Genomic DNA, 23,085 nt, shown 5'->3' on the forward strand with positions numbered 1-23,085 from the left:
CACCTGCCGACTAGGAAATGGACTGAGACCACCAACTCATTTCACATAAGCTACCAAACAGCTGGCAGATGGTAAACAACTTTTGGTCACTATTGTTCCTGGTTGGATTAGAAACGGTGACCCAGAGGTGAACAGCTCCATATCCTGTTACCAAGGACGTGTCCCTACTTGATGAATACTTACTGAATATTACATTTAAGTGGAAAATATAAATAACACCAAAAAAGCAGTTGACACTTGTAAATTCCTTTATGCTTTTTGCAGTCTTGTGTAACATTTTCTGCAGCTTCTTGTACGTTTTTCCTGCCCTTTTTAAATTTCCCATCATAGAGCTGCATCAAGCTAGGAAAGTCTTAAAGAATATCAGAAACACTTAGAACATTTTGGTTTATTTTCACTAAATACAATTTTTAAAAAATCACTCATCTGTGATGATATAAATCTGCTTATATAGAGTCTAAGCTTTTATTTTTTTAAAACTTTCTAGTCCTTGAAGTTGCAAAGAAACCTTTCCAAACATGCATTGAAGGAACTGATGTTGAGCTGTTTTGTTGAATCTGCACACAACTCCATTTCCCCAGTTGCTGCTTTGAGCTTTGTCAAGTTGCATCAGGATGAAGACTCACCTCAGTCTTGTCAGTTTTCACTGTTGCTGTTCATAACTGTGTGCATTGGTGAAATTTGTAATCGTAGCACTGGAGTAGTAAATAATGATCCCTGTCATATGAGGGGGATATAACCTTCTGTAACTCTAACTTATATCACAGGTAGGGTCCTTCCAAATTCATCGTCCGTTTTGGCCAATTTCATGGTCAAAGGATTTTAAAAATCCTAAATTTTAGTATTTCAGATATTTAACTGTGAAATTTCACACTGTTGTAGCTGTAGGGGTCCTGACCCAAAACGGGGTTGGGAGCAAGGGTCTTGTTTGGAGGTCACAGTGTTGCCACACTTACTTCTGTGCTGCTGGTGGTGGCAGGCTGCCTTCAGAACTGGGCGGCCAGAGAGCGGTGGCTGCTGGCCAAGAGCTTTGCTCTGAAGGCAGCACCGCCTCCAGCAGCAGCACAGACATAAGGCTGGCATGTTACAATATTGCCACCCTTCCTTCTGTGCTGCTGCTGGCGTGGCACTGCCTTCAGAGCTGGGTACATGGCCAGCAGCCACCGCTCTCCAGCCACCCAGCTCTGAAGGCAGCGCAGAAGGGTGGGAATACCATGACCCCCCGTAAAATAACCTTGCAACCCCCCCTCCCCCCCACACAACCCTCTTTTGGGTCGGGACCCCCAGTTTGAGAAATGCTGGTGAAATCTGTATTGTGTAGGGTGAAGGTACACAAAAGACCAGATTTCACGGGGGAGACCAGATTTCACAGTCCATGACATGTTCTTCATGGCCGCGAATTTGGTAGGGCCCCTAATAATAGGACAGGGAATAAAGAATAGTCTTTTGCAGCATTCCTGCATGCTGCAAATTTTATTGCACAGTAGAAGAAGAAAAATTGAATCTTTTGCCAAAAAATGGAGCAAAATGAAGCCACCTGAATCCTTCGGTCTGGAAAGGAACCTGGCAGAGAGCTGGAAGAAGTGGTTACAAGACTTCCAGATTTTCCTGGAAGCAAGTAGTATTGAACAGAAATTGGAGGGGATGAAATCCTCCATACTGTTGTACATAGCATTGTAAATCTACAGTGCATTCTGCAGAGAACACAAAGAGGACTGCAAACTGCTAGACAAAGCCAGTCCAACATTTGAATGCATTCTTGATTGTCACCTAGAGAAGGCTTATTTTCTTTACAAGAACCTGGATGCCAGGTGAGTCTTCTGCCCACTCTGATAAGCTAAGTTATGTGAATAGTAACAAGTGGACTTTGTAGAGACCAAGTGAGTGTAACATAATTGATAACCAGGTTCAAAACAAGATAACTGTGAAAAATTGACTTGAATTTGCAAAGAACAGTAAATATTGAAAGGGATGATGAAATCTGTTCTTCCCAAATTAGTCTTAGCAAGCAGTGAAAGAAATGGAGTGCATCTAAATAGTAGAATACAGGGGTAAATATATAGCAGAGATCAGATTTGTTATCAATAAACTTAATGCAAAGCATGCTAAGGGAGAAGAGCAGCCTGCAAATGATCAGATGGATGTGTAAATTGTCTACAGAGTGGAATGCAAAAGATGTTCTTGAATAATTTGATGGGGTGTTTAACAGACAGAGATGTGTTAAAGATAAAATATAACACATTTATATGTGTCTCAGTGAGTTCCCAAAAATTCATGTACTATGTAAAATCCCATTAGCATGGTGAGATAAAGTAAATTCTGAATATGACCGAATGGTAAAATCAGATGTTACTGAGGAAATCATACATGAAAATCAGTCTCAATAAATATCTTATAGCAGACATACTTTCAAGGACACTTCTAAATAGTGGAAGCAGAAAGCTGCTAAATAAACATGACTCAAGTACTAACTATTTCTGAAATAATATTTGACAAGCCTCAAACAAGATACACAAAAATGATTTGCACTTATGTCAACTTATAAAAGTAATTCTAGATGGATACCTGACAAAAAAAGCCACACATCTCCAAGTATGAAACTTTTGGGGATTGTTGTGATGATATTGCTACAAGTGAAAGGATTCCATAGAAAGAACTTTGTGCCATAATGTGGCACCATATGAGGTCAGAAAAGTTAAACATAGTATACAGTGCCCACCTGCATACTGAGATGTGAAAGAATAGAGCTCTGGATGTCTTATTCTGGCCAGGCATGAATGTTGCCATTCTTCTTATCAGAAGCAGAGCTTGCCACGCTTTTCTGTGGCAGCCTCATCAGCCAAATGCAAAGCCCTCAGACCACTGTCAAAACTGGTTAGAGGGCATTTGTCAGTGATGTGTGACATTGTCTGTCTTTGGCCATAGCTCCATGTGGGATCCTCTCTTTGGCCTCAGGTGTGAAGGCTGGCTGCACAGTGACCCTGGCCCATTTTAATCTATTCAGAAGGGCCCATGGGCAGAGTGGCAAATCAAAGCTGAGTACACCCGTGGTCAGATCAGTTATAAGAAATGGTTTCTGACGTTGGCTGCAGGCCATTCTTCATGCCACATCAACATTACAGAGAAATCTGGGCAGAGCAAGTGGGCCCACAATGAGTGCCTTGATGACAAGCATGCTCTTGGGTGGTCAAAGAACCTCTGTTTATAGTGGTAGGCTCATTTGCCCTGATCTTCTCAATGAGTCTGGCTGTAGTATTCTCATGGCAGATGTATGTGGAGGAATGATGGTGTGGGTCAAATATCCCAGTTATGATGCACATGGTTGAGTGTAGTTGTGTGTCAACCAACTTGACATGAGATGAATAAAGCCAGACCAGAGCACAGTATTCTGCTGCAGAGTAACAGTGGGTTAAACCAGATGATCGTCTAGTTTGAGCATTTTTTCCCCATGAAGTGGCGGCCTGTTTGCTTAGAAAGTTGTTGCATGTCCTCACCTGAGCTGCAGTTTTCCTTAGGTGATTTAGAGATGTGAGAGATTTATCTAGGCTTACTCTGAAGTAGACTGGGTGGGATTCATGTTTCAAGTTATGTATATTGAGAAAGATAATCAGTTCTTGGTCTGCTCTGGAGTTGTAAAGATGGAACACACTCCAAACTGTGTTGGTCACACTTGGCTGTAAATACCACTGACTCTACAATATTCTGCTCTCTTAATTAAGTCAACATTCTGGGCATCTGCAAGTTCTGGAAAAGATCATGCTTGTATATCTAAGCAAATGTCATCTGCATATGTTAACTTGACTGGGTGAGCAAAAAGTCGTTTGTGTACAGGTTGAAAAACGTTGGGCCCAGCACAGAGCCTTGGGGTGGACCGTTCGTATGTCTTTTCTGCATGCTAACTTTGTCTCCCATGTGCACTCCTTCTGTTGCAGAGGAGAAGGTCAGCAATATTGACTACCCATGCTGGGAGTGCTCTTGGCAATAGAACTAAGAGTCCCATGTGCCACATTGTCATGTGCTGCCATCAGGTCCAAAACTATAGCTCCTGTTTTCAGGTTTTTCTGAAAATCATTTTCAATTAATATTGTCAAAACTAGCACTTGATTGCAGGTGCTCCAACCTCCCCAAAAGCCCGCTTGCAATTGAAGATAGGGCATTCAAGTGTGATGATATGCAATAAGTACAAGCAAAAGAACCACTGACACTACATGATATCCCTGATTGCCATTAGTCTGAGGCTGGCACAGATCTGTTTGAATTACGGAAAGATTATCTTTTATTTTTAAAATTGAACCATTGCACAATACATCGAGTGACACTGTAATGACACTACAGATCACAGCTTGATCCACCATGGTATTCTGGTAAATTGCTGATAATAGCCCACAATTTATAAGTGACTCATTACAGGAAAGTTTTCTGATGGATCAGTAGAGGTACACCACATCAAGCCCTTATTTTACACAATCAAATGGGTGAGCAGAAAAGACAGTATAAATAGTAAATAACTGGATTTTAATAAAACTCTGATACATTCAAATGAATCTTACTCGCCATTCCATTAGCATATTGAAGCATACCTCACAATGCTTTCCTAGGATCACCAGTTCAGAAATTTGTGGGCAGAAGGACAAAGATTTTAGTGTCCAAACTTCTTCATAAACCAGACTACCCAGAAATAGTTACAAAAGAACAATACACAACAGAAGAAATAATTCAACGAACATGCCAGTTGCCACCTTTGCGAGTGGGAGTGAATACTGGATTTCAAACAGAAAATGGCTGGAAATCTGCCAAGGTAACAGCTTATGCCATCTGCACCGTGAATGTCAGTCCTAGAGAAGGAACAAAAACATCTAAACAATACCATGGAGGACACTGTCTCTCTGTATCTTGTGGGCATCCAGAATACTTCTGACAATGCCCATGTGTGGACAAAAATAACACATGGTCACCCAATCTCTGACAGTGGAAAAGATACTGAGCACCAGTAATAAACTTCAGGTGATGGATCCATCTCATATGCCAAACAATCCACTACAGAAGGAACTGTTTTGAGAACAAGAAGTGTCTGTTTGATCAGAAAGCCATTTAGGTTCAGAAACAGTAGTTATTAACAGCTGTCCAGTAAGAAGCAGGATAATCCTCTCATCAGTCAGGGGAGTTCCTCTCCCCAACTTCCACTTTAGAGGTTTCTGTTTGAATACTAATTGAAAGTATTAGTTTGTTCTGATCTTTTTAGTTGATATCTTGTATTTGCATTTGATTAATAATAAAAAAGAAAAATGTCTTTGGAGACAGTGGCTACTGCCTCCTGCCAAGAGACAGGTATATACTTGTGTAATCTCAAAACATGCTATACAAGAGGAAAGGTAGATAAAGATAATTCTGTCTTACTAGTAAGCTTCAGTGTCACATAGTTATTACAAAACTGGATCACTGTCACCCTGCTGCTGCTTGGAAAAGCCCTGAGCATCACCAAGACTATGTATGGGGAAGACTCAAACAGAGAATAGGTGAGGGGTAGCATCCCATGAGCAGTAATCAGAAAGTTGAGCAAAGGTTAGAGTAGTACATTCCCCCTCTTCAACAGGTAGGAGGCTAGGGAGAGGTACGGTAATGGATACACTTCCTTCTTACTCTCACAGCAGCCGGAGTGTAGAGAGTTGGGAGAAGGGGAAACGTGCTCTTCCTCCCTTCCAGCCAGAAAAGGTTGGGGAGTGGGTAAAGCGGGGATAGAGAGCTGAGGAACATTGTCCAGAGATAACATGCTGGTACAAATCCCAGCACCTACCTTTTTCTCCACAACTGGATAGGATGTTGGCTTTTTACCTGGGCGGTAGGGCACCCTTCCATCTTTTGTAATGGCCTTCAGTAGGGTTAGTCCTCTGACTCGTAAGCCTTTGGTAAAATTTGGAGCATGTATGTGTATGGAGGTGCATTGGGTGGGCAAGAATGAGCAGAAGATTGATGGGTTAAGTGAGAAAAACGTATATAGTGTGTGTATATATGTCAATAGATTTTATATATGTATATAGAGAGATTGATTTTGAGAGAAGAAAGGAGAGCCAGAAAAAAAAGGGAGGAGGTAGAAAACAGATTGAAGGGTTGCAGAGAGAAGGAAAAGAGAACAGATGCTGGAAAGGATGCAGCACAAATTTCTATAGGACAGAAAAGGAAAAGTGAAGTCAGGAAGGGAAAAGAAGGTACAACAAAAGAGATGTAATGAGTTGAACTTTTTAACATGTATTAAAAAGAGAGTAGACAAATTGATACAGTAGACAAGTGTTCTGTTCCTTGAACTTGCAGGGGTATGGCATTTCGTGTGTGTGACTTTGTGGGTGTGGCCACACAGCTGTTTTTCAGTGAGGTTACTTAGGCTTAGTTCTCAGGCCAGCATGTATCATGGATATATTTTTTCAATCCCTGTTTTTATTATAAAGTAGTTGCCTCCACTGTTTAGTCATAACTGGTATCGCAGACTGCTGGGGAGTTGCTCTTGGAATTCCCTAAACAGTAAATGAGAGCACTCTAAAACACTTCAGAAGAGATAGGAAAGGAAGCCTTGCCGTTACATGCCTTTTTGAATATGAAGATGTACCGTACTGGAGCAATCTCTCTCTTTTTTTGTGGGGGAAGGGACATATACTTAGCAAATTACACTAAGAATCTATGTAAGGTGGAATAGATTTCAAAATAGATGGCAAACCAGCATCATTAGTCCATAATGATCTAAAAATGAAGATTTATAGTACTGAAAATGAAAAATGTAATGTTCCCCATACTTAAAGAAAATTTCACAACTTCAGGGCATTATTTTCAGAAGTGACTATTGGTTTTGGGTTCCTCAGTTTTTGTGTACCCAAATGGAGACATTGTCAAGAGGCATGATTCTAAGAGAACGGGTACTCAACACTTTCTGAAAAACCAAGCCCCAGTTAGGTGCATCAAGCTGAGCACCCAGCAATAGAGGCATGCAAAAATAGTCTTGAAACACTCTTGAAATATTGACCTTTGTGTCCAAATTCTGTCCTTCATACATGCAGTTAGATATCCATATGCAAAAATCCAAGGGTATATTTTGTTTACAGGGATCTTCTTTGGGAGGGACTTACATTAGATAAGTTAAAGTCATTTACAGTACAGTTGGATGAAAAGTAACTATAAAAAAGTATCCTTACTTTAAAAATAAATAAATCCCCCGAATATGTCCAAAACTGTAATGTCACTCATTTGAAATGGGACACTGCATGACTTTCTGAAAGAGAAATCTTTAATCCTCTCGAACAATAAGTTGGACAGCAAATTAATGAACAGTGCTTTTGGCTGTCACTCATTCTGTGATTTCTGTGTCGAAGTTTGTAGCAGAAGAGAGGCTTGTTAATAAAATTACTTTATCCAGAGGGAATTCCAATTTATAGTAACAGGTTCCAGAGTGCTTTCAGTGGGTACTGATGTAATGCATATAAATGCTTGAGGCTACTTATGAGACAGGTATAACTAAGACAATGAAGTGTAAGCTAGTGTTACTGAAATGAATGTATCAATTGAATTACATAATCATTTTGAGACTATTAGTAAGTCAGGAGAAGTCTGGCAGTTTGAAATTGCCAAAGTGAAAACAAATATAGGACCGTAGGTAGAATGCAAAGAGTTCAGTACTGCTGTGTTGTACTGTGTTTGGGAAATGTGCGTCAGTATTTTGAGATATATAATAAGGCAGAACAGAATTTAATTTTATGTAGGGTTCTTCATACTTAAGGTATTGTAAAGCACTTTACAAAGTGATGACTGAGATACTGGAAGTGTGGCTCAAGGGCTTGGTAATAAGATACAGAGCCTTTCACCTTTAGGTCACTGGTTCAAATCTGCCTTGGGTTAAAGAAGACTAAAACTTGTTACCACCTGACAGCTGTTCATTGGTCTCAGAAAAAAGTTGATGGTCTTAGTCCAGTTTTTAGTGGACTAGTGTCCACATCACAATTAGCACTTTTTACAGTCTCCTGAGAAAGGCAAAGGATTTACACTTGATCTGGCTCCCACTGAAGTCAGTAGAGAACTTCCATTTACTTCAACAGAAGCATAATCAGGCCCTTAATGAGCATGGAAACTGAATTACTCTGTACTAATACAGATGATCTTTCAAGGTCAAGTCTGAAGTACTTTGGCAAAGCACTGTGAGAGAAGCTTGCACAGTACTTCCTGTTCTGTAGCGTCCTGCGCATGAATAGATGATTTCAGTCTTCTTGGGGAATGCCAGTCACACAAGAACTGATATTTAATTTGAAAATTATTTTGAAGTGTGGTGGTGAGGAAGATACTGGGAGTGTATGCAAATGCAGCAGTCATCCAACATTCAGCACTAGCTTTCACACACATTCTTGAGCATTAAAAACTGATTTATTAATAGAGGAATGTTGGCGAGAACACTGATTTTATTACCCTGGATTTTTGAAAAGGGATGTGGTGTCTTATTTCCACACAGCCACCCAGAATCTGATGGCACCTGTAAGAGAGTAGTACCCATACTGTAATATAGTATCATCACTGGCTATGAGCCCAAGTACTGATTTGTAATTATATCTGTCTTCTAGCCTGGAGGCAATAATGCTACCAGCTCAATACAGACACTAAATCATAAGGAATCATGTAATACAGGACTAGAATGCCATCAGGTGGCTCAAATATCAAAAACCATGAGTGTGACCCTCAAGGATTTTATCATCAAAACATCAAACCAGAAATTTCTTTACTTTCTTTGCTCTCTTCCATTTAAGATATTTCTATATGCAACATTGTTTACAAATAAAATGAGATGTATTGTTATTATAGGCCATTGACCTATTTAGCACATCTCAGTAGAGATTTGACTAAAAAGTATTCTTGTTTCCCACATAAAAATGCATTACATAAAAGGAAAAAAGACAACAAAAAAGACCATCATTTGGATGATGAACAAGATTTTCCACAATGCCTGTTATTCAGAAGGAATTTTCTGACACCTGCAGTATATATTTATACTTGTTAAATATATGTAAGGAATGACACACAACAGAGTGTGCATGTGTGGTGAGGTATTAATAAGACTGATAGCTTCAAGTAGAGTTTAGTGGCATTATTTTTTAATGGTGTCTGCCTTCAAAGAGTCATTTCGGCACTAATTGTGGATACTTGCAAGACAAGGGCAGAGCACATGGGGTTGGCTGGAACAGTTGAAAAAATGATGATTACTCAGCTGATGATTATGGAGTCTTTAAATCCTTAAAATGAGTAAAAGCAAATAGTGGATAGAAAATGTTCCCTATTTTTGACTCTTCTTCCTCTCTTCATTGGACATATTGAAAGGCCTTTGATGTAACTATTTGCTTCCAGTCTATAAATATGTTATCACATATCTATCTTTGGCGATCAGTCAGATTGTTCCTTTTAAATCTAATTTATAAATAGTTTTGTATGTGTTTTACATAATTTAAAATGCCTTTAAAATAGTCTGATAAACCATGTTTTAATCCTATTGAGGTAAGTGAAATACCAAATGGAACTAGGAAAAAATTAATAAATGATGTAATGTCTGTTTAACAAGAATGCTGCTGCACGTTCCATTTTCAACATACTGAGGAATATGCCCATTTTCTTGAACCATTTTGTTATTCCTATATTGAATGTAAAAGAAAAAATAGCTTCTCTCCTATCAACTGACTGATGTGAGGTAATTCTGATTAGCTAAATCTGCCTTCTTCATTGAGGTTAATATAGTTTGACAGCACCTCCATTAGGAAGCAATAATTTCTGTTGATAGTAAACAGTTGATCACTTTCAGCAGAGATGGGGAATGTCTTTTGTCTTACATTAGATTTGAGCTGTTGGCTAAAATAGAATTAAATTCCTCTGATTCCAAAAGTAAAGTGATATATTCAGGAGTGGAATGGCAGAGCATGTTGTAGTGGTAGTAAATAGTTATGCTATGGTAGCACCCAAAGGCTCTAATTAGATTGGGCCATCAATGTGATGGGTGCTGTGAAAACATAGAGAAGAGGCATTTTCAGTCCTGAATGGATTGCAGCTAAAGGATTTTGGAAAGGAGTGCAGAGACTGACTTTTGTTGTAAGAAGTATAGATTATCACACATAAAACGTGTGTCATTGGCACCTATGCAAGCTGAGTCAAACTTTGTTAGAGTGACTCAGAGCATTGTCCTAGGGAGACAGAAGTGAGGGTAATCATTAACCTTATCAGGAAAGCAGTAAGATTTTATGAACAACCGCTATAAGTGCAATTCTGTACTTTAAGAAATGGATGGATGTGATAAATAGCTTTTCAGGCTAGATCGGATTGGATTGTAGATGGATTACAGAGTTTGATTTGTGTTTGCGTTTAATTTTTTTTCACTTAATGTAAAAAATCTAAAAAAGAAAAAATAGCAAGTATATTTCTTGGGTAGAATTCCATATACACGGTTTCATGTTATTTGTTTTCTTTTGTGATAAATGAAAAATCCCAGTGAAATATTTTTTTTGCTGTGCTCTAATAACTGGGGTGTTAAAAGTAAAGTATCTGCTGCTAATGTTGGTTGTGATCTGGTATCTATTGTAACATGTGGAGGTGGTAATGCCACATATAATGGGTGGAGAAAAGGAACCAAGAGCTTTGTGCAAACAGTTATTTACTTCTCCAAAGATTGTTTGTTTCCTGGAATGTGAAACCAAGAAAACTCTGTGACAGAAGGAAGCTGAGGTATCTTTATTTACAGAAGGCTATATTCTGGTACCCTTACTTACACTGGGTAACACTTTTCTCCACAAGTGGTCCCATCAGACTTCATGAGGAATAAAGTTCTATCCAACATGAAATGAATATGAATGGTTTCTTTAGCTGAGTGCTCTGGTGCTGTCAGTGGGGGATAATGCTCAGGGACTGCCTTCACCCATTTCCCACGTTTGTTTCATTCTCTCTGGCAAGGAAGATTGAATGTGACTTCCTCTAGAACCCATCAGTATTACACTTCTTCCCCATTTTTTCTTGTCTGTCATCTCTTGATATGGAGTAGGCTATACAGCCGATGTGGGCTTAGGACCAAACTTGGTCCACGAACTGTGATCCACTGCATGGCAGCACATTGTGTGGCTATTAGACCACTAGGGTAGATTGCTCAAATTTATTTATTTTATCAAATTTTATCAAATTTATTTCTGTTGCCCTCAAACTGCACCTCATTATGTGAACCTAACAGCAATGTTTTCACATTTTTCTGAAAGGCAGAAAGAAGTACTTATGCTCATTTACTCTTCCCTTCTCCCTCCTTTTTTTACTGAAGGGAAACATTTTGCCTTCTGCCATTGCCAAATTATTTAGAAGAGTGTAAATTGAAGCCATTTATCTTGAAATGTGCTATTGGAGCAGACTGTTTATACAAGTGTAAGAAATTGTAGCATAGAAATATTTGGTTGGGTCTGTAAGGAAAAGGTTTCTCAATTTTATTTTATTTTAATTTCTACTTCTGGAATATTGATTATAATGTAGAAAAAGCATGAGTCTAACAGCCTCTAATTTACACATCACATTTTTAGTGTTGTTTTTAATGAAGAATAATTTTGTGTTACATTGTTGGCAAAATGAATTGAATATTAGCTTTAAAATGACTTCAGATGAAAACTGACTATCACATACTCCATACTTGTGGCGAAGTTTATTGATGATCTGTGAGCTCTTATAATGTGAATCTAGAGTAAATTATTGGCTAATACAAAGCTGTAAATATTTGTCTGTCAGTTGGTGGACGAGTGAGTCGGGAGTTAAATTACACACGCCAGAAGATTGGAGAAGAGGCCATGTTTAATCCCCAGCTCATGATTCAGACACCACAAGAAGATGGTGCTAATGTACTAACAACAGAAGCACTCAGACAGCACCTTGACTCTGCACTTCAAGCCAGTAGGGTACACATTTATATGTACAACAGGTAAGGTGGGGAAGCAAAGGCATTTCTGATCTCATACTTATATCTACTAAAGTGTAGATACATACTTATTCTCTGATTTACGTGCATTTTTGAAAGGCTAGCAATTCAGAACACCTTCTGTTGGCACTTCATTTTGATTTGTATTTGATTGTCAGGACTTAGATATTTGAAAGAGTTTTATGATAACAGTGAGTGATTGGATCTCAATAAATAAAGCAAAGATAAGAAGCATTGGATCAAAGCCTGAAACCATTACTCATAAGAGTAGTCCTGCAGTCTCAGGCCTATTGCTTGGTAAAGTAGGGTTGACTCTGCACCACTGAACCTGCATGTGGTGTTAGGACCTCGTTGGTGGGATTCAGAGCAGTAAGAAGCCCCCCACATTGGAGATGCCCTCACTCGCTGCCACCTGAAGGAAACAAGTAATGACTGTGGACACTAGTGCAGGTGATATTCCAAGACTTTGGGAACAGGAGCTAGCCCAGGGGTGGGCAAACTTTTGGGACTGAGGGCCACATCTGGGTGGGGAAATTGTATGCAGGGCCAGGGCAGGGGGTTGGGGTGCGGGAGGGAGTGCGGAGTGTGGGAGGGGGTATGGTGTGCAGGAACGGGCTCAGGGCAAGGGATTGTCTGCTGTGGCCCTACGCCGTGCCACTCCGGGAAGCAGCCGGCACCACCTCCCTGTGTGGCTCCTGGGAGAGGGGGAGGCACAGGGTGCCGCGTGCTGCCCTTGCCACGCCTCCAGGTACTTCCCCCAAAGCTCCCATTGGCTGTGGTTCCCCGTTCCCGGCCAATGGGAGCTGCAGGGGGGCGGTGCCTGGAGGTAAGGGCCCCAAGTCATGGTGCCAGCCACTTCTGAGAGCGGTGCGGGGCCTGCGGCACCACGGGGGCAATCCCGCAGGCCAGATCCAAAGCCCTAAGGGGCCCGATCCGGCCGGCGGGCCGTAGTTTGCCCACCCCTGAGCTAGCTGCTGTTCTAATAGATAGGAATTGGAGTCCCAATTGATTATTTGGTGTAGACACAGGGATGCCAAACTTGGGTTTCTCGGTATCTGTACAGGTGCTTAATGTATCTGAGGTCTGCTTGATTAAATTGCCTATATAAAAATAAAATTAAGCGTGGTAAGAGGAATAAATGTGTCTAGTAGTAAGGGTGACCTTTAACAATAAGTATCCACTGTTGACCCTGCGCTAGATAGTAAAGTTAGGTACCCTACTGAGGCTCAGTTCCTGCCAGGGTTACCTCTTGGTTGGGGAAGTAATCTGATACACTCTTATGTATCAGAGTAGGTGCCTAGCATGGGTGGAGCCATGGTCCTGCTTACACCCTGTCCCTTCCTGCCCACTTGTTTCTAGGGGAGTATCTCCAGGATAGCTCGTGGACTTCCCCAAGTGCTAGAAGCTGAGATGATGATAGTTGTAACAAAGCCAAACTGGGAGGTAGACTCTTAACTCTTCCTACTCTCCTGCACAGATGAGTTAGGGCTAGGATTATTCCAGCCTACTGAGCTAGATTCTGTCCCTCCTGCCCGCACCCTCTTTAGTCACATTAATTAGTGCCTTACGCTATAAGTAGTCCCACTTACAGGAGCCAGATCCTGTCACCTTCGTTCACATTGAATAACACATTGCTCCAAGAGTAGCTCCATTGTTTTTAATGACTTTTATATCATGCCTACTTGCCATGCCTAACATAAACTCTACTGGTGTAGATGCACCAAAAGAGGCCTTTGCACTGTGCGGTGCGGGGTGCTCACTCCAAATGAGACCTCTCTTTCTCAGTGCTTACTAACTACCTAGAAGTGAGGCATCTACATATGTGAATTGCAATTTTAAATGTGTGTTGTGTTTATATAATGCATTCTTTTGATTGTGGAAGAAATTTTTGTACTTTATATTTTTTACAGACAATGGAAATTGGAACATTTATGTTTTAAATCAGGAGAACTTATCACAGAAGCAGGGTACATGGACCAGGTAGATATACCATGAATTTGGTTTCTACACATTTTACTTCCCCACTCTTCATAATAACTTCCACTTGTGCACTTTGATATGGTCTAGTCTAAATGTATGTGTTTTTTTCCCTTCTAACTTTGACAGATTATAGAATATCTTTATCCTTGTTTAATCATCACACCTTTGGACTGCTTCTGGGAGGGGGCAAAGTTACAAGCAGGGACTGCCTATCTATTGTAAGTGAACTGTTTTATTTTCTAGTCTGTGGGGATTTTTTAATCGTAAAACTGAGCATGTTTTCACATTCCATTCCCATTGTTTATTCAGATGCTGGTTTAACCAAGAAATAAAAACATTAGTGATGAGTCAGAAAATGTATATGGATTTTATTTTTTTAATTGAACAAAAAAGGCTCCACAAAAGTTTTTTTTCTTTTTCCTCAGAAGCTGAATTGTAGGCATCAACTTAATCTTCATTTATTTTTACCATTACATTTACATGCAAAAGAAAATGCAGCTTCTCAGTTTTTATGACCTTTTAAAGTTGTTTGCTTTTTTGGAAATAAACTTTGTTTTTGTCCTTGAAAACCACAAAGGCATTGATTGCTTGAGAATTCAATTTAGCTTAGCTGTGGATAAATGTATGTGGATAGTTATCGGGAGTAAAATCTCAAGTCTTCCTAAGGACTAAAAAGCTTATCCTTTGTTTATTAGATCATTAAAGAAACAAAAATAGTATCTTTTATCGGAGGTTTTCCATAGCATACTATTGTGATATTATTTGCACTCGATCCTTCAAAGAGTTAATTGTTAATCTGTGCAGACGTTTTTGGTTAATTATGCAAGAGTTAGCATTTGAGTTATTGTTTCTGCCCTGGTTTGCATGTGTCTGTAAAGCAATTTGCAATGGCCATCTCCTAACCTTTAGTGTACAGTCTTAGATGGGGAAATAAGGGGTTTTGTGTTTTCTGGTTGGGAGATTCGGAATAATTACTTAAGCCTGGTTAAGCAGATACAGTGTGGTTTGAACCACAAAATAAGACAGCCAAAAGCCTTTCTGGTCTATCAACATCACAAATTCAAAAGTGGGGGGTGGGACAAGTGGCAGGGATAGTGGTGATGGCCCTGGAAGCAGGGAGTTTGCTTGTTGATTGCCAAGCTGTCAGAGAATTGGAAGGAGCACAGTACTATTAGAGGTAATAAAGATCAGATATTTTGATTGATTACATTTGAAAAACATTTATTAGACTAAACGAGTGGTAATCTGACACTGTGTGAAATACTTTCTCCCCTCTGTCCACCTCACTCTCTTTTGGTATTATTGCTTTGAAGCAGCAGTTGGCTGTCTTTTTGGTGTGGGGGTAAGGTGGCTATGTGAGTATATTTAATTAACATGTAAATATTCCCTTTATTAGAAAAAAGATAAGGCTGATCTTTATCTATGGGGCTTTTACATAAGGTTGCATCAGGACTACATGAAGAAAATATATAAATAAATCCAATTAAAATATACATTTAATTTGATAAAATAGGTTCCAAAAGTGGATTACTGCTCAAAATAGCTAAAATAGCATTCTAGACTTTGTACAAATACGGATTTAAAAATTAAAGATTTTTCTTCAATGTATTTTCCACCTTTCTACCCCTAATTTCTTTTACAGAGGGAAACCTCCTTTGCAGTGGATAAACTTTGACCCCTTAGAATTCTTGGAAGAGTTAAAAAAAATAAACTATCAAGTAGAGAGTTGGGAGGAGATGCTGAATAAAGCAGAGGTTGGTCATGGTTATATGGATCGACCTTGCCTGAATCCTACTGATCCTGATTGTCCAGTCACAGCCCCCAACAAAAATTCAACCAAAGTAAGCTTGCTTATCATCTGTGGACTATTTCAGGGAAGTGGGCATATGTGGGAAGGGAAGGGAAAGGGGTATAATTTTTAAAAAGCAACACAAGTCTCATATTTCCGAGCAATCTTTATTATTTGGTTTCTGTTATATGGACTTAATCACGAGCTGCTAACTTTCTTCAGTCTCTGAGGCAATACTGTGACCCACATACTCAGAGTCAGATTATGGCTCTTCAGCCATGGGCATGATGGGAAATGGTACCACAGTGACACACTATCCCATCTGGAACACCAGTAGTCATTGTGCCTCAGGCAGTCACAGTGACTTCTGGGGTGCAGGAGGCGTGCAGCTGCTGCTACACACTGACATGGTATACCATGCTGGGCCAGTTTTGCTGACCTCTGCAGAGGGTTGGCAGGTCCTTGGCCCCAACTTCACCTGTCCCCTCCAACCCACTACGACAACTCTGGTGATGCCAGAGTTGTGTAGTCACTGAGCTTGATTTTATTTTTAGTTGCTGGTAAATCAAGAGTAACCAAACTGAAGTCAGTGGGGTTACATAAGTATAAAATCAACATATGAGTAGGAGAATCAGGTCTGCTGTACTTTTGGCGTATAAGAACTATGATTATGCCTGGTCCCGCCATAGAAGCATGCAGGGGAAGGAAAAGCCTTGTGTCTTCTACCCGCAGTGCAAAGCTTGACTCAAGCCAGTCCTTAGTGTCATCTGGATTTGTGTTCCTTCACAACCCACTCCCTCATCACACAAACATATTAACATGCAAAAGCTCATGAAAAGAAATAAAATTGTAATAAAGAATGAGGTTCACTTGTTGACAGTCTCACTTGGAATTGAATATGCTTGAAGATCTTTTCCATCTCACTGAAGTTAATGGGAGTCAATTGGCCAATCCAAGTCGTTTCCAGGGTTTCAGTGGGAGTCTTGCCTGAGTAAGAAACTTCAGGATCAGACCGCACATTTGCATGACAAATCGTATTCCTAATGCTATTTTGAATTTACATATTCAGGATGTGTATTCCAAATAGCATATCTACATGGGCAGAGAAAATAAATTATCTAGAAAAGTGTTAGCAAAGAGTGCTTCCTTGTGGATTTTGTAGTAGTTGTGTTTGGTCTGAATCTAGAAACAGATTCTGTCTTCATGTTTTATTAGGAACCCAGTCTGCTGTCTAGATGTATGTCTCCTTGTAAATCAGTCAATTTTGGAAGGAACTATAGACTCTATGCCTCTTCCATCAAGATATCTTAGGCCTTTTTTTTTTATTTAATATATTTTAAAACACTATGGTCTCTTCATTGAGCTAGTAGTATGTTTTCCTTCCTCCTATCATCTTGAAATTTATTTTTAACCAAGTTTTCATGCTTTACAAGTTAAGAGTTCCTGAAATCAGTATACAGAATAGTGTCTCCATGAGCACCTACTTCATTGTCGACATCATGTTTCAGCACATTCATGGACTAAGTATTAGGATTACAAGTAGAAACTTCCTGTCATATAAATATAGTTAATCTGTATTTTACACAGTGTAAAAACAAATAAAACCAACCAAACAAAAACAGTATGGTTTAAGCTTTGAAGTCTCTTGAAAAACTATTTGGCTAGCTCCAGCTCTTTGCTGGAAGTTAATCATGAAGGCTATTCTGTTTGATAAGCATGTTTTTAGCATTTGACTTCTAATTTATTTTATTCCAATGTACTAGATGTTGATGTCAAATATGATTTGTCTACTAAGTCACACAGCTGGATGACTTATCAATAATTTTATTTTAGCCTCTTGATGTGGCCCTTGTTTTGAGTGGTGGATGCTACGGACTGTCAAAAAAGTACATGCACTGGCAGGAGGAGTTGATTGTAGGTGGAACAATCAAGAATGGTACTGGAAAACTTGTCAGGTAAACACACACAGTTTAAAAAAACATAGTACAAAACCAATTGCCTCCTAAAATCAGTGAATTTGTATTTTAGTTCCAGATTCAGGAAAATACCTTTAATAAGGACAGCATTTAAGCATGTGTTTAAGTAGGCACTTAGATGCTGTCCTGAATCAGGATGACTCAGGCACATGTTCAGCTGCTTTCCTGAATTGGGACCTTAATATTTACTCGCATTTAAAAAAATATTTAACAATATGTGCAACTTGCACATGTTTTCAAAATAAAAAACTGACATTTTTATGGTGACATTTTTAGAGTTGCAAAACTGTCATTCAAAAGAGAGACGCAAACTGCATGCTGAGGTCACTGCTGCCTGCTTCTGACCAAACAGACATATATACATATTCCTCGGAGTGATGCTAAGGGTTGCAATGCCTAACTTGTAGGTGCCTAAAAAATTCTACTCTGTATGGCAATATATCTTGAATAAACATTGTGATGGATGCAACAAAAACCTGGAATGTGGCATGTATCTCAGAAGAATTCCTGGGACCCCAACACATCATATGAAGAAACAGGACTGTCCTTGGAGACAATGGACCATATGGTCATTTTACATATCTGTAGAGTAACAGAAGTTTAAGATGCAGGTTATATATTAAAATTAAATTAAATGGATGTGTTTATGCTGAGGTACAACATAAGTATCATTGAGAAGTTAAAAAATGCATGCAGAATTTTAGTAGAAGTTTTTATAAAGATTTTAAAGTTTTTACTCTTGAGTATTAAGGGGTTTTTATTTTATTTTAATGAATTTAATATATTCTGAAAAGGTGAACTGAAGTATAGTTTAAGAAGTAGCCAAAAACATACCTAAAGTGAAATGTGTACTGTCTTTCCTTGGATGGCTGTGTGTGCTAGATACAATTATATAATGTTGAACGGAGACCAAAAATTTGCTGATGAACAGTGATCACTCTTTCTGTAATCCTTGTTGCTTGTCAAGAGTTCAGTCTGGCATTTCTCCCCAAGGAAAGCAAAAACCCAATGCTCCTGGATGAAGAATTATTGACAACTTGCTACATTATTCCTCACTATTCCTCCACCCTCCCTAGTTCATATATTAGAAATTAGATAGTAAATTGACTATTAATTTAATTTTTGTCTTTGTCCAAAAACAGATTTGTAAGGTTACATCCTTTAGGCCTGAAACTGATTCTATTGAAGTTCATGGCAAAGCTTCCATTGTCTTAAGTGGAATCAGAATCTGTCCCTAAATACTGTATATATCAATACATCTGTACCAGTAACTAAAAAGAATAATTACTCTGGTTCAATTTTAATGTGCCTTATAAAAGAAAAACATTCTTGCAAGTTGCTCTAAAGCTCTCATTCAAGACTTTATGCAATAAAATCACTTCCTGAAAATGTTTGTTTTATACCTTTTCCTCCTTTTCTCTCTCCCTGTTACAGTGCTCAGGCTTTACAGACCATGTTTCAGTTAATGACTCCTAAGCAAATGTACGAACACTTCAAGGGGTATGAGTATGTTTCACACATCAACTGGAATGAAGACAAGGCAGCCGCAATTCTGGAAGCCTGGCAGAGGATGTATGTTGAGGTAAAATACAAAGTCACCTGGAAATCATCCTTTGAAATATTATATATTATAGTAGTCCAATAAGGAAGATGCTTAATGTGTGGGTGTGTCCTGGTTCTAAAGTAATAATGTACTCACTGCAACAGGATATTTAAAAATACTGCTTTTCTTTCTTCTTTTTAATATAACAACTTTTTTGCTGTTCACATATGAGTAGCACTAAGAAAAGATACCCTTTATTTTTTGTTCCTGTTATTGAGAACATTTTTCTGATTTGCTGAGACGGAAAATGAACTGAAGATGTAAGTGCTAGACTGAATTTAGAAGCACTTGGTCAGTGTGATTACTGGAGAAAGGTGTCTGGAAAACATTAGCTAGCCATAGAATCTGCTCACAGCTGCAGTCCCATTGGTGAGGTCATGTGACATTATCTGGCCTTTGTTTCCCAGGCATTGACCTCTGCCGAGCTGCTTGTGACCTCCCTAAAGTGGCCGGCCAATGAAGAAAGAGAAGAGTGCCCTTAAGAATTTGTTGTTTTGGATTAGAGGCAAAACTGATATAACAAGTCAATTGTAAAGTTAGAGAGAAAAGGAGGAGAGCAGAAAAGCCTTCTTAAATTTCAATATTGAAAATTTTTCTGAATGAACTGTGATTGCAACTGTCTTCCCAGCAAAACACACATTCTAATTTGATCATCAGTAACTTGCAATGAATAAGTACCAAATGAATTAGTGATTTCAAGTAGGATCAACAAAATTTCCTCTGAAGGGTGTACATTTTAATGTTAATGATTAAAACAGAAGTTGGCTTCAGATGTATAGTGCAGAATGCTCATAATGTATCCCCTTTGTTTAGTAATGCTTATTGTTAAATATCTGTTCACAGGTTGTTCATCAGAGTGTTGCACAAAACTCTACTCAGAAGGTGCTTTCCTTTACTACAACTACTCTGGATGACATCCTAAAATCATTTTCTGACGTCAGTGTTATCAGAGTTGCTAGCGGCTACTTATTAATGGTAAAATAAATGTAATCTTGTTTATTTAATTATTTCTGGTATTCTAACTGCTTTTAACATACATGTGCATTATTGGCTCCAGCCTATGATATATACAATTTTCATAATGCCTAGGATGAAACTGTCAGTTTGCAATTTGTGCGTCTTTGACTTATGAGTATCACCTGTTTATGTAACATCTCTTATGTATGTACTCTTTTAAAAATGTATTTTGTATGCAAGCTTTTGGTTGGGGGGGGAGGAAACATTAGAATATGACACATTCTAATGTTTTGCTTTTTTTTTTCCCCCCCAATTGTTCTGCTTTCAGCTTGCCTATGCCTGTTTAACCATGCTGCGGTGGGATTGTGCCAAGTCCCAGGGTGCCGTGGGGCTGGCAGGAGTCTTGTTGGTTGCACTCTCAGTGGCTGCAGGATTGGGCCTGTGCTCATTGATTGGAATTTCCTTTAATGCTGCCACAACTCAGGTATTAAGGAGCTATTTAGTCTGCTGTTCGATTACAACTGCTCTGTTAATAAACAAACCCATCAGAATCAGTTTTTGAAAAAATTAAATAAAAATGCTGAGCTAAGATTTTAGTTCTGTACTTGTGCCTGTTTCCTCCAGCAGCTCACATTTCATCTGTCCCACTGTGAGAAATTGCAAAAATAGTGCTCCTGATGGGTGTTAAAGAGAGAGGCCCCAATCCTGCAACTTATTTTATGCAGGCAGACCCCTGTGCACTGATTTCTGCAGGGGTGCAGAATAGGGGACCAGACATTTTGCTCATACATCTGAAAGTATCAGGTTGCCTAAGTTGTAACAAAATACACTTGGGATCTAATCTGGTATTCCTTGTCTACCCAAATCTCTCATTGACTTCAGTGGGAGTTTTGCATGCAGAAGGAATGCAGCATCAGTCCCTTGGCACTATTTCAGAAAGAACGTTACTAGCCTTAGTTTATCCTTTAGTTTTTTGTTCCTGCCCATAGATTCCTGTTTAAAGTGTGCTGGGAAATACTGTTTAATTAGCCACTTAAAATCTGGCTACATGATAGGTCATAAGTGCGATATAACAGCTTCCTTGGGTTTTTTTTTCCACAGGTTTTGCCTTTTCTTGCTCTTGGAGTTGGAGTAGATGATGTTTTCCTTTTGGCACATGCATTTAGTGAAACGGGGCAGAATAAGAGAATTCCATTTGAGGTAATGATAAAATGGGGAGTTGGGGCAAATAAAGGAAAAGCTTCAGAGACACAGAATGTGACTAGGTTTAATGGTCTTTTTTTAGGGGTGAGGGGAGAAAACTGCTTAGATTATTTTAGCTTAGAAGTTTAATATTTAAATATGATGCAAGAGATAATTTAGGAAGCAATCCTACCTGTTCTGCACACCCATCACTCCAAGTAAACATATGTTTTGGAGATGAAAGGAATATAGCATTGTAACCTTCAAATGCTAAAATATTTTTGCATCGATTGTTTAAAGGGTTAAGGCACAAAGGAGCAAGAGGGAGTGGGTTTGAAACACAAACACCCATTTTAATTGTTACATAGGAAAAAAAATTGAGGTGAGGTTTTTTTGGTTCGTTTTGAATTATGCATGTTCCACAGTTCCTCTTTATTTATAAACGAGTGATCATTGAAAATACCATATAATCATTAACATATGAGCATTGTGAAATCCAAATCCTCTCATTTTTACAGAATTCTCCCTCCAAACCGGGGTTTTGTTTTCAGTTTGGAGTTTCATATCAGAATTACAAATCTGTGTAAAAAAGCAATATGTATTTGCTTATTTTTTATTTTATACAAACTGTGTCTTCCACACGTTCTTTTGTCATCTGTCTTAGCACACAAGCACCACAGACTCCTTTACCTGTAGCCACCCTGTGCTTTTAAACCAACAGCAAACAGCCCTGTAGGTTGGCAAACAATCCTTTCTCAATTTTTTTTTAACAAAATACAAAGCTTTGTGTGGTCCCGGGTTTATTGCTACATGCTTCCGAGACATGTAGGTACATAGTTTGGCCAGGAGTTTAATGCATGCTTATTTTGTCTGAAAAATATTTAAAACAAAAGTGGCTGAATTGGTACAAACATAACCTCGTTAATAAAAGAAATATTTGATATCTGATCTCAGCATCACTTTTTCTTTGAATTTTGAAGCCATGCTAAGCCTTCTTTTCCCCCTAAAGAATTGTTAGTGCTTTATGTGGTGCCTGCTATATTGTCAGATTATGTTAAGTGGGTGCTTTTATTTCAGTATGGGCTTGTTATAAATTGACATTGTCATCATGTTACATCCACAGCGTGATCTCTCCCTGCTACCTCACAGCTCCATTTGCAGGCTCTAACCCTTAAACACCCAATGCTGTATACTCTTTAATTCATTGGACTCTTAAGATATGTCATATGTTTTTCAGGATAGAACAGGTGAATGTTTGAAGCGAACAGGAGCAAGCGTCGCCCTTACATCTATCAGCAATGTTACTGCCTTCTTTATGGCTGCCTTAATTCCTATTCCTGCTTTACGGGCATTTTCACTCCAAGTAAGTTGATATCATGTTTTGCTGGCTTTTATGATTGTGCTTGTATCATGGTAGGGCCAGGATAATAACTCTCAGTGATAGTATCATGGTCAATACCTGGTACTTCTCCATTCCACTGCATTGACTTCTGGTCCCTAGTCTACCACTCACATTCTTTCCACCCTAACTCTGCTCCTCCCAGTTATTGCACATGCGTCCTGACCCTCTGGTGTCCTGCAGGAGAGTGAAAGAGCACCCTCACCCATCCATACGGTGTTCCAGCACAAAAAGAGAAAAGTA

The 23,085-nt window shown here is 39.0% G+C and overlaps 1 protein-coding gene across 4 annotated transcripts in view; it reads left to right on the forward strand.

Moving 5' to 3' along the window:
- Nucleotides 1-23,085, forward strand: part of PTCH1 (patched 1) — a 75,800-nt gene that overhangs the window by 16,727 nt on the left and 35,988 nt on the right. For 2 of the 4 annotated variants that reach the window (XM_073344957.1, XM_073344960.1), the window contains exons 3-12: nucleotides 11,770-11,959; nucleotides 13,867-13,936; nucleotides 14,063-14,154; nucleotides 15,579-15,777; nucleotides 17,559-17,680; nucleotides 19,136-19,283; nucleotides 20,148-20,279; nucleotides 20,590-20,745; nucleotides 21,363-21,461; nucleotides 22,681-22,806. In XM_073344957.1, the coding sequence (XP_073201058.1) occupies nucleotides 11,770-11,959; nucleotides 13,867-13,936; nucleotides 14,063-14,154; nucleotides 15,579-15,777; nucleotides 17,559-17,680; nucleotides 19,136-19,283; nucleotides 20,148-20,279; nucleotides 20,590-20,745; nucleotides 21,363-21,461; nucleotides 22,681-22,806 (1,334 nt within the window). The remainder of the gene's footprint in view (nucleotides 1-11,769; nucleotides 11,960-13,866; nucleotides 13,937-14,062; nucleotides 14,155-15,578; nucleotides 15,778-17,558; nucleotides 17,681-19,135; nucleotides 19,284-20,147; nucleotides 20,280-20,589; nucleotides 20,746-21,362; nucleotides 21,462-22,680; nucleotides 22,807-23,085) is intronic. The other 2 variants (XM_073344958.1, XM_073344959.1) reach the window with 2 other exon arrangements.

The sequence above is a fragment of the Lepidochelys kempii genome, chromosome 5 (genome assembly GCF_965140265.1).
Source record: "Lepidochelys kempii isolate rLepKem1 chromosome 5, rLepKem1.hap2, whole genome shotgun sequence".
NCBI classification, from domain to species: domain Eukaryota; kingdom Metazoa; phylum Chordata; order Testudines; family Cheloniidae; genus Lepidochelys; species Lepidochelys kempii.